This window comes from Prosopis cineraria, unplaced genomic scaffold (genome assembly GCF_029017545.1).
Source record: "Prosopis cineraria cultivar Desert tree isolate PC_DT_omini unplaced genomic scaffold, ASM2901754v1 PC9, whole genome shotgun sequence".
Taxonomy (NCBI): domain Eukaryota; kingdom Viridiplantae; phylum Streptophyta; class Magnoliopsida; order Fabales; family Fabaceae; genus Prosopis; species Prosopis cineraria.
In genome coordinates, this window is record NW_026555340.1 from 14740180 (window position 1) to 14752620 (window position 12441).

The 12441-nt window shown below is 36.1% G+C and overlaps 1 protein-coding gene across 1 annotated transcript; it reads left to right on the forward strand.

Moving 5' to 3' along the window:
- Positions 1–9748: 9748 nt before the first annotated feature.
- On the forward strand, positions 9749–10496 carry LOC129319591 (uncharacterized). The gene is made up of 2 exons (XM_054964688.1): positions 9749–9824; positions 10078–10496. Exons 1-2 carry the CDS (start codon positions 9749–9751, stop codon positions 10494–10496), a joined length of 495 nt encoding a protein of 164 aa, XP_054820663.1.
- The last annotated feature ends 1945 nt before the right edge of the window (positions 10497–12441 follow it).

The following is a 12441-nucleotide window of genomic DNA, read 5'->3' on the forward strand; positions in this document are numbered from 1 at the left end:
GTTGATATCACAATAGAAAATTTATGCTCGCAGCATGAGACCTATGTCCACACATGATATTCCATGGCCAGGTGTGTAACATCCCGATTCTTAATTCCCTGATTTACTAAGATTAATAAGGATAATTAAGTAAGATGATGCAGTGTTTGGTCAAAGGAGAATAATAAGTGTTTTTAGTTGGAATTTCAGGTATAATTTAGGTCCAAAGTGAAGTTGGGTTACTTAGAGACCAAAAAGTGGAGAAAAACAAGCTAAACAGCCTTTGTACCACATGCCATGGTGCATGCATGGTACGTTGCGGTGCACGGGGCCATCAAGCAAGAACTTTCTTTTCTGTACCACATGCTAAGGTGCATGATGACATGTGCCGCGGTGCACGGTGCAAATTCTACAGAATTTAGACATAAACTGACGTGAAAAACAGAAAGGAAAGGAAAGGGAATTGGAGGAGCTCACATTTGCTTTGCTAGGGCACAACTTAGGTGAGAATTTGAGAAGGTTTGAATATCCAAATCATCCAATGTAAGATTCCTAAACCCTTTTTCTCCTTTCCTCTTCCATTTTCTCAAAGATTTGAGTTAGGGTTTAGATGAGGATGGTGATTTCAGTCTATATGGGGTATGGGTCCGAACTCATTGACTTAAATGGAGTTAATGAGAGTTGTTTAGAGTATTTAAACTTAATATAAATGATTTTGGTGGTTGTTGGATGATGAGCTTCATTAATGTCTGAAAATAGACCTTAAATTTGTCATTATTATGGTTGTTGAGGTATTAATGGCAATGTGGCTGTTCCATGAAGTTATATAATGTTATAAATAGATAATGAAGCCAAGGGATAGGCTCAAATTCTTGTGGAGTGAATGCTAAGTAATTTTAGAAGTAGAGAATTGAGAGTTTAAATGCTTGAGCTGGTCATGTTGATAAATTTCAACTTAGTTAATTGTAGTGTTTAGCTCTTGGTCACCTATTTGGCTTAGAAATTTAAGCTTGGAAGCTACTAGATTGAGGGGTAAACCTTTGATCTCTCAAAGGTTTGAGGAAGCTGGGAGAAACTCTACTTTGGGTAGTTATATATTAATTGATTGTAAATTGATTTCTATTGTGAGTGTGGCATGCATGGGTTGATTTTCAATGTGAAAAACATGTGCTAGTTTCAATGAGTATATGAAAAATTGAATGTGCATAAAGTTATTGTGGCTTGAAATGCAAATGCCTAATCAAAATGTTTCGAATATGAATATGCATACGTCTTTAGAAGATGAATTTGATGATGTGTTGTAAATGAGCAATTGTGATTGAAAAATAGGTATAAGTGTTATAAGTGAAAGATAGGAAATTGATGTACACTTGGGTAGCGTACGGTCCTGAGCCCAACGTGATTGTGGTGATAATGAGTAAATGAAAATGAAAGTGTGAAAATGAATGAGTGTTAATTATGGCATGATCAGTGGCGGAGTTTGCCTAGGGATTGGGAGTAGAGAAAAATTCATATGGTATTTAAGCTATCCTCTGATGCACGAGGGTATGACCTTGTCCCATAGTTTATTGAGGGACTAAAACCTAACTATCTCCACTGGTTCAATAAGGAGAATAGCCTAGGTATGAGACACCCCAAGAATTCAAGAATAGGGGAAGCTGTGGTCTAAGAGTGAGTCCTGTGATCTTTGGCTGAGTCACACCTCACAATTGGTGAGCTTGGGTAGCCCAGTCACATGGACGGAGCCTTATTTAGTGTTATAGTTCGTGGTTTCAATCTGAGGAAATAAGGAGGATATAAGGTTGGTCAACCATTGCCTAAGTAAATATATGACGTGTCACACATGTTGAGTTATGGCAAGTCACGTGAATAATAGGTCAAGGTCACCTATCTGAGAATATGGTGACAATGCACTTAGTATATGTGAGTTAAAGAAGTTATTAAATGATAAATGACAAGTTGTGATATGTGTGAGCTTGTTTTACTTACCTGGTTTCTTATGCATGTGCTTGTCTTATAATTGATATATAACTATATAGAGTAGGTTTTTACCTTGGTTACTGAGTGGCTAGACTCACCCCTTTTATTTAACACTTTTCAAGCTCTAGCTCTGGTATAGAGAGGGAAAAGGCTCAAGAGGCTAGGAATTAACATATTCCTTTTTGTATGCCTTTAGCTTAGTTATCTCATGTAATAGTATATGTTTGCCAATTTTAGATTGCATGTCATCTCACTTGCACTATTTGGTTATTGTAAATGTCTGATTTGTATTTTGAACCCTGTGTTGTTGAGATATATATGTTTATATGGCCAAAATACTAGTGTAAGTGTAGAAATGAAGATTTGAACAAGTTTTGAATGATTTGAGCAAAATACAATGACAATTTAGTGAAATGCATGCCATTAGCTAGTTCATGTAAAGAGCTTTCTGTGGACACCTAGATCACATCATTCGGACGATGGATGGAGATTAAGGGTGCGTCGGAAGTTCCTTAATTTTGCTGTCAATTGACAGCAAAATCAGTTGAATTTTCATGCAATACACCGTAGTGCATAGCACTTAAGCCGCAGCGTGTGGCACAGAGAGCAACACGTCATGGCGTAGTGTGTACGAGTCATGAGACACTACTCTGTCACACATTATAAGAGTTGTTTTTCACTTGTTTTTGATTTCTTTCACTTCTCTAAGTTATCCCATGCTTTTAAAATTTATTTTTCTCTGATATAAAGGATTTTGATTGATTTAAACTTATTTTTATTTAGAAAACTTGGGATTCCTTGCTTTTGAATTAAACCTTGGTAATCACTTTTTGGGTTAATCCTTTGGTTACCATGAGTTTTATTTGTTAATTGTGTTTAATGGAGTGAGATTTTATAAGGTGCACTAACAATGACAAATATGTTAACCCAAACATTCTTGGAGCCACTGAAGACTAGAAGGCCTCTAAGAAGACCTAAGATGAAAAAATGTGAATCTCAATTTCAAAAGAAAAAGCTTTATCATTATGGAAGATGTCATGAGGCTGGTCATACTTCTAGGACCTACAAAAACCTTAAGCCATGCTGATTAATATTGAGAAGATGGAATTCTTTTGATTATGCAGCTAATATTTTTTTGTAACTACATATGGTATTTTTTTTGTAAATGCATTTGAAAGTGTAGTATATCCATACAACCCATGTAGTTATTTTTGGAATGGGTTGTCAATATTATGTAAATGCATGGATAATGATGCTTGTACACCTGCTCTACATGTTCAAGTTGTAAATACTGGTGTAAGCCCTGTTGACAGTGAATGAATAGGAAGTTGTCATCCCCCCACATGACTTGTGAATCCCCCTCCTAATTGTCATTCCCCCTTTCCTAGTTGTCAATGATAATTGTGTATTTGCCAAGGTCGTTGTCACTCATGAAACAATGTAAGTTGTGAATGCTCCCTACCTAGTTGTCATTCCCCCTTGCCCAGTTGTTAACAATAATTATCCAAATTAAAAAGGCATTGTTATACCTGGAATATAGTAAGTTGTGAATACACCTCATCCAATTGTCATTCCCCTTACCTAACTTGTCATTCCCCTTTTTCTAGTTGTCATTCTCTCTTGCCTAGTTGTTAACAATAATTGTGCATTTGCCAAGGTCCTTGTCACTCGTGAAACAATATAAGTTGTGAATACCCCTCACCTAATTGTTATTCCCTCTACCCAACTTGTCATTCCCCCTTTCCCAATTGTCATTCCCCTTTGCCCAGTTGTTAATGATAATTGTCCAAATTAAAAAGGCCTTGTTATACCTGGAACATAGTAAGTTGTGAATGCATCTCACTTAGTTGTCATTCCCCTATCCAACTTATCATTCCCCCTTTCCCTGTTGTCATTCCCTCTTTCGCAGTTGTTAACAATTATTGTCCCAATTAAAAATTTCAACCATTGAATACTATGATATAAGCATTAAAAATAGTAATCACCATTGAAATTAGAATTTACAAAGTACAATATCCAAGCCTCTACAAAGGTAATGACACTGTGTAATCAAGTAAGTACAACCTTGGTACATTTACAGAGCAAGAACATTTACAAAGTGTAATTTCACAATTAACTCTACCCTAATTTGATCCTAAATGATATGCATAGCTTGAGTAGTCCTTCTATCTTCTCTTCTTATCCTTATGGGATCCTAATAACATAAACATCACAGTGGGTTCCTTCTCATTATTGCGATGATTGACAAGCCACCACAATAGTTCAACCTTCATATGTCAGAGGTCATCCTGCAAGAATAAAATAGTCATATTAGAAATATCATGGATTTATAGTTCCCAAGTTTTAACCAAGTAGTTCACAAGACATTCGTACATCTAAGTATTTTGGCATCACATAATCGTCCTCATCCAAGTAAGTATTGTTCCACAACTGTAACCATGTGATGACATGTACACCACACGAATGACTACAATCAAAATTTATAACAAAAGTACTAAATCAGACAACTCAATAATAGCCATAAAAAATTCAAACATAAGCTAAATCCATCAACTAAATAACACTCATGTATCCTTCTGCACTCGAAGTTTAGGCTAAATTACATCTAGCTTCATGTCATCGTTAAATAAATCTAGTTTAACAGCTAGGAGCATTTAGTGAAAGCAGTCCCTTTACACAAAAATTAACTATGTCCATTAACAACTATGCATAAGGAAATGATAGGTCAATATGAAGTGACTAATAAGTGCAGACATACACAAGTATGTGCTAGCTTTTCCTTCACATCCACTTGTCCTATTTTTTTCCCTCTTCTTCCCAGTAGGCTTCTTTCCCTTTTTAATATTCTCATCCTCTTTCTTTCTCCGTTCATACTCAGAAATACTCACCAATAAATCCAAGACATAGAAGTTCTTTGTCTTAGTCTCGAAGACATAGCACCACTAATGGCCAACAAATAGGGCAGGACTAAAGATGCAATCACAATCTCTAATATTATATCCCAAGTACTCAGGCAGTATCTCTCTGCTATTGTCGATAACAATTTAGGACTAAGGGTTGTTTGCCATTTTTTTCATGAACTCTAAACCAAAAATGTGCCTCCTAACTCTGCCTTCATTCTATTTTTCATCTCCAACCAATTCCTGGCAACCATTGTCATAAACTAAAATTGGCAAAATAGAATCACAAGCGCAGTAAGTTAATATTCGTACAGTGGCAAAATGATTTCATTGACTACAGATTTCATACCCTATCATTGATCCATCTAGTTCTACTAAGACATTAAAGCTCAGCACGAGTTAAGAAATATCCATACATCTACACAAAGGTCCTGTTGAAGAAAAGAAAAACCATTTAATTAATAATAAAGTTTAGGTGGTGTGTTTTTTGATCAAGTGTGATGACTTACCTCCCCCCTTGTCTTCATCACACGATGTTGTGCACATATGAAATAAACACTCCTTCTTAGCTAGTTTCCTCCTCTGACTAGGTTTGACCCAAGGAGACTTCACGACAGGTCTTTTGTACCTTTGTGATCTCCTAGGTTCTTTTACTTCTACAATCTACAGCTCTCTAATCCCTTTTGCAGCTTCTTTTTCTTTAGCTTCATCTTCATGTATACTTAACTCTCTTACTTCCCCTTTTGCTTCTTTCTCTCCTTCATCCATGCTCTTATGTACACAAGTTGTCTCTTCTCTTTTTCCTTCTTCTTCTTTCTCTTCTCCTTCATCCCATCCCGTTCAAATTTTTCCTCATCTTTCTCTTTACCCAGTTTAGCATTCTCCTCAACCCCTTGCTCATCTCCTTTTTCACCTCCTTCGGAGCTTTTCTTATCAGCCTCTTCATCCTGTCCTTTACCTTCTTCATCCTCATTAGCCTCTTCTAAATTATCCTTATCAGCTTCCTCTTCCTCTTCATCATCTTCCTCTTTAGAATCTTTATGTGCTTCTTCTTTTATTTCGACACCCTCTCCTTCTATCTTCTTAATATTTTCTAAATCCCATAGAAGCTTCATTTATAGGTTCATCAGCTTCTCACCAAGTGTAGACACTACTCTTGCATACATCTTTCTTATTTCCTATAAAATAAATTATGTGTTAGCATAGGAAAATTGGTAATGAATGCAGGATTAATTTCTATACAAATCAAGTGACTAAAAGCACACGTTGGATAACACTTGGTAGAAGAACTACCATCTGTACTCATGGGATCATGCAATATGCCTCGAATACTCTTCTTCTCTACCTTTACCCTTTCGACAACCTTCTCCTCATCCTAATATGTGAGGGTATCATCAGGCTTAGGTGTTTCTTCTTGGCCAAGAGGAAAATATTGAAAGCAATAAACCTACATAAATTTTGACATGTTACTTTGAAGATATAATGATCCGTATTCTATCAAGTTATAAATTGCAACCATACATTTACCATGAGGAAATAGATGCATCCTCTAACATTCTTCCTTCTAGTTGTCTTCCCTTTATTGAGTTATTGCTTCCACATATCCACTTCATTGCATAGTTCAATCAACACATACATTGCCCAATGTATTTACTAATTCCTTTACGTGTTTCATGTACAACCTTCAAAACATGGTCACTAACCCCTATACTTGCTGTTGGACATAGCAAAGTTCCTAAAGTGTACATTAGAAACAACAACTCGAACTGCGCATCCTCTTTTTTAGATGTTATCATTTTTAAAATATTCTTATAGGGCATTCTAAAGTAAGTTTCCTTCGATTTCCTGAATGATTTGTCATTGATATCTACTTCTCCGGTTATCTTCTTGCCTTCACTCTTTATGCCTAATAAATTTTGTACATCCTTTGCATTTATTTTTCTTACTTTCCCTCTAATGCATATTTCTTAGGTTGGGGGATCAAGTGCCTGCATCAACTCTCCACAGATATCTCTGTGTATTTTCTTGCATCCTCTGCTTAGCAATTTGTCAAAGCCAATCTTCTCGCGCGTTTTCCTTAATTTGTCCTTTTGCCTAACATATTCTGCAACCTCTAAAAACTAACTGGGAAAGCAACGAGTGTGAAAGGGTACAGTATATTTTGTAGCTATCTCTCCTTTCTCTTCCTTTGCTTTCTTTGAGTATTCCTCCTTGTTTGCTGGTGACAACTTGTCCCATGCTTTTTGTCAAATCTCCCTATCTTTTGCCAATTGATTTTATACTTCCCCTTGTTCTTCTTGTAGAATTATTCTATAAACTTTGCATAACTAGAAATATTAGCCTTCCTTTCTCCCTTCATCTACAATTAATTAAAAATTCACATAGTTTAATATTAGTGAAAATCAGAATCACAACACGTATGACACACATTAACCACCTACATGTACAACTATATACACATGCTTGTTAATTTCCCAAGACAAGTTGTTAATGTCCTAACCCTACTTGTCATCAGCGAATAACCATTTAGTTATCAATGTCTTGTACTCTACTTGTCAATTTCCTAAGTGAAGTTGTTATTGTCCTCACTTTATTGTAGACATGCATCAGGTAACATGGATGAGCCTTTTCTAAATCCTACTTGCCGATTTCCTATGTTTGTTTGTGTAAAAGTCATGTGTCATTTTGTATATAGGCGAGTAGAAAATTTCTAAGGTTCAGTCACCATTTTACCTCTGCTTTGTGCTTATAAATAATGCAAGAGTTGCAAGATAAAGTTTTTAGGGCTAAGGATTCTAATGAAGAACTGGTGATAGTAGGGAGGGAAATAGTAGATTCATGGAGAGATGTTTTTGCTAGAGAACTACAGTGCCATTAATTACATAGGTAATTTTAAGGGGCTGTGTATTAGCTGTAAGATATGGATTCTTGTTTTGTTATCGAATGATGAAATCTTTTAATAATGTAAAATCATTTGCAAGGATGCTAAGCACAAGTAAGATATATAGCTACATGACTATTAAGGCAATGTGGATTATACTTTCAAACTTTCATTTCTTACAATATCCTATTGCCTCCTCTACACAAAAAGTTTTTGGAGGAAGATTGGAAGAAAATAACTGCTCTACAGTAAGAAGCCAAGTAAATTCATCAACGTGCTTCTTTCTCCTTTTTGGTTTTTCTTAGCATTTTAAACTTGAACAAGGTTACTTGATGGAGAATGAACAATTTCATGATTCAGTTATGTGATTATGGTTATAGTGGTTCAACTGGTGTGTAATGTGTAAAATTCTTTTTACTTTGGTAGGCTATTTATAAAATATTTTATTTATATGATAAACTCTTTTATATTATAGTAGAGTTTTAAAATAAGTTTTGTTATTTATTATCATGGTACAAAAGGTAAGGGTTCAATGAAGTAAAAATAATTTATTGAATTAATAATTTACAAAAATTTGATTCAAAAAATTTTATGATGTTACATATTGGTATCAAATTTTGAGCCTTTGTTTTGGTGATACTAATTTAAACTTTTATTTGAAGCTATTACTTTAGATTTAATATGTATTTATTATGTGTTGGTGTGATGCATTGCATATAGTTAGTTGACAATATACATTGTTATGGTGCTTCTCATTGTATGGCCATTATATGGTTAGGCTAACTTTATATATATATATATATATATATATCTTGCATCCTTTAGGAGGGGAGAAAGGATGCCTGTCACTCGCAGTAACTTAAGATCCCAACATAAGTAACCACCACCTCCATCGCCAAATAAGGAGCCTGACTTGGCAAAATTGAGAGTACTTGTAAAGACTTTACGGAAAAGGTCTAGAGATACGAATAAGATTTAATAGAGCTAAAGAGACAAAAGGTTATTGAGAATGGTTATAGGGCCCATGTTGAGAGTCATGTGGGGGAAGGCAGTTCCTCACATCCTACTATTCCAAGAGATCATGAGCCTAAGAGGGACAAGACTAGGCAAGAGCAACAGAGAACCCCACCATCCATTATTGATGTGTGGGAAACTCTTAGGAAGTTTAACCCTCCCACATTTAATGGTAACCTTAAACCATCCATGGTGGAGGAATAGGTAAAGGGACTTGATTCTATCTTTCAAGTAATCATGTGCAGTGGTAACTAAAAGGTAAAGGTAAAGGGAGTAAGAGATTGATGGGAGATAGTAGGGCCTAGGGATGATTCTACACTCACATGGGAAGAGTTCAAGGAAAAATTGTTCAAGCATTACTTTCCATTAGAGTTAAGGTCCAAGAAGGAAGCCAAGTTCCATGCTTTTAAGCAAGGAAACCTAGATGAGGACACATTTATCGCCAAGTTTTAGGAGTTATCTAGATACTCTACCTACCTACAATATAAGGATGATTCTAAGTGGAAGGCCAAGCTCTTATTGGAGAAGGTGAGACTAGAATTGAGGGAGCAATTAGCTTATCTAGATATCTAAGATTATGACAAAATGTGCATAAAACTACAAATAGTAGCCGGCAATAAGAGGGGGGATTTATATAGTAGACCCCCAACCTACCCCCGACCCACTAGAGACATTATAAAGAAGAACTATTAGGGTTTGAGTGGCTCATGGAACTAAAGAAGGAAGAAGGGTCCATTTTAAAAGGGCCAAGGACATAGGAGCCATTAGAGTAACTATCAGGGGTCGTAAAGGGGCCCAACAATATCTACCCCTGTCTCGAGTAAAACGAGCTCTCAGTAGTGCACTAAATGCGGGCACCGTCACTCTGGGCCGTACTGGGTTTATTACATTTGTGGAAAACCCGATCACATTGTAAAGTTTTGTGGGGATAATCAGGAAGAACCCCTCCCAGCGTCTTACTATATTCGACCGTGTGTTTGCCCTTACTCAAGACATGATGAACTCCCTAGATGCCATTAGAGGTAGCATTAAAATCCTTCATCTTGATATTGTTGCACTGTTTGATTCAGGTACTACACACTCTTTTATTTTTGAAACTTGTGTAAAGAACTTTGATTTTCCTATATACGTATTACCTTTTGATATGAATATGTCTACTCTTACGGGAGAATCTGTGAGGACCGCTAAGGCATGCCTTAACCTAGCGTTCGAGTTTGAAAATAGGAAGACAACTATAGACTTGATTATCCTACCACTAAGAGGTATGGATGTAATTATAGGAATGAATTGGATGTCTGTGAATGGTGCTATCCTAGATTGTAGAGAAAAGGAGTGTGTCTTTATCTGCTTTGTGGGCGACTCCGATCGAGGCTCAAGACCATGTTTTACTATCGGTGGCACAAGTTGATAGATATATGAAGAAGGGTTGCCAGGCCTACATGGTTTTCTTTTCTATCCAAGCTAAGATTGATGAAGGTGTGAAGAATATCCCTATTGTCAAGGAATTTACATATGTATTTCTAGATGAGGTCTTTGGCTTACTCTCGGAGCACGAGGCGGAGTTCTCAATTGAGTTGGTACCCAGTATAGGACTAATTTCTAAGGCTCCTTATTGGATATCCCCCTCAGAGTTAGTAGAACTGAAAAAGCAAATTGAAGAGCTACTTAAGAAGGATTTCACCTTAGGGATCTCTGGTTCTTTTTGTAAAGAAGAAGGATGGAAGCCTCCGACTATGTATTGATTATGGACAATTGAACAAAGTAACCATCAAGAACAAATATCCACTTCTAAGAATCGATGATTTACTGGATCAGCTTGTGGGATTAGCAGTTTTCTCAAAGATTGACTTAATTGAGAGAAAGAGCGAAGGACATACCTAAGACAGCATTTCAGACTAGATATAGGCATTATGAATTCATGGTGATGTCGTTTGGACTTATAAATGCTTTTGTAGTATTCATTGATTAATAGGATCTTTTGACCCTATTTAGATAAGTTTGTAGTAGTGTTTATTGATGACATTCTTATTTATTCGAAGGATGAGGAGGCTCATGGCGAGCATTTAAAGACTGTATTGTAAGTTTTGAGGGAACATAAGCTTTATGCCAAATTAAGCAAGTATGAGTTTTGGCTCCAAGAAGTGAAGTTTTTAGGCCATATTATGTCTAGAGACAGAGTTCTAATGGATCCTAGCAAGATTAATGCAATGATGAAATGGGAATAGCCTAAATCTGTGACTAAGATACGAAGCTTTTTAGGTTTAGTAGGTTATTATTGTCGATTTATTAAGGGATTTTCACAAATTGCAATACCCTTGGCTAAGCTGACTAAGAAGGATGCCTATTTATTTAGATTGACAAGTGTGAAGTTGCTTTTCAAGAGTTGAAAAAGTGGTTGACCACTACTCTAGTGTTGACCATTCCTGACCTTATGGTACTGTACACTCTATACACTAATACTTCTTTAAAGGGTTTAGGATGTGTTTTGATGCAAGATGACCAAGTGGTTGCCTATTCCTCTAAATAGTTGAGGCCACACGAGGAAAATTACCCTACACATGACTTGGAGTTGGCTATAGTTGTTTTTGCTTTCAAGATATGGAGACACTACTTGTATGGATCTAAGTTTCAAATCTTCATTAATCATAAGAGCCTGAAGTATTTATTTGATCAGAAGGAGCTTAATATGAGGCAGCGACAGTAGATAGAATTTCTAAAGGATTATGACTTTGAATTGCATTATAATCTGGGTAAGGCTAATGTGGTAGCTAATGCTTTAAGCAGGAAGACTATTCATGCTGCACATTTGATAGTTTGTGAACATCATTTATGGAACAGTTTTCATGATGTTTCGATGGATGTGATTGAGCATCAGATGACCATACTCCAAGTAGCAAACTTTGAGAGCAAATTCTGGGTAGATCTTAGAGTTTCACAACATAGTAATGACTATTTGAGGAATATAAGGAAAGAGGTAGTGGCAAGCAAGGCCCCAAATTTTACCATCTTTGATAACACAGTAATGAGGTATAAAGGAAGAGTTTGTGTACCTAATGATTCGAGATTGAGTAATATCCTTTTAGAGGAGGCTTATAGGAGTAAATATACAATTCATTCAGGTATGACTAAGATGTACGATAATTTAAAGCAAGGTTGGTGGTGGTCAAGAATGAAAAGAGATGTAACAAAATTTGTTTCTAGATGTTTAACATGTTAGAAGATAAAGATAGAACATTAGAAGCTAGCTGGAATGCTGCAACTGTTAGATATTCTAGATTGGAAATGGGATGATATTTTTATAGATTTCATCACTGGATTGCCAAGAACACCCTCGAGTAAGGATGTTATTTTGGTAATTGTGGACTGACTCACTTTTTGGCGATCAAGTTTACCTCTGCATTAGAAAAATTTGCTGAGATATACATTAAGGAGATAGTTAGGCTTTATGGTATACCCTCCAAAATTGTGTTAGATTATGACCTGAGGTTCACTTCCAACTTTTGAGGTGTGCTGCAGAAGGCTATGGGTACTAGACTAAGTTTTAGCACTGTAAACTACCCCCAAATAGATAGACAAATAGAGAGGATGATCCAAACTTTAGAGGATATGTTGAGAGCTTGTGCCATTAAACTATCAGGCAGTTGGGATAATCATCTACCATCAGCTGAATTTGGTTATAATAATAGC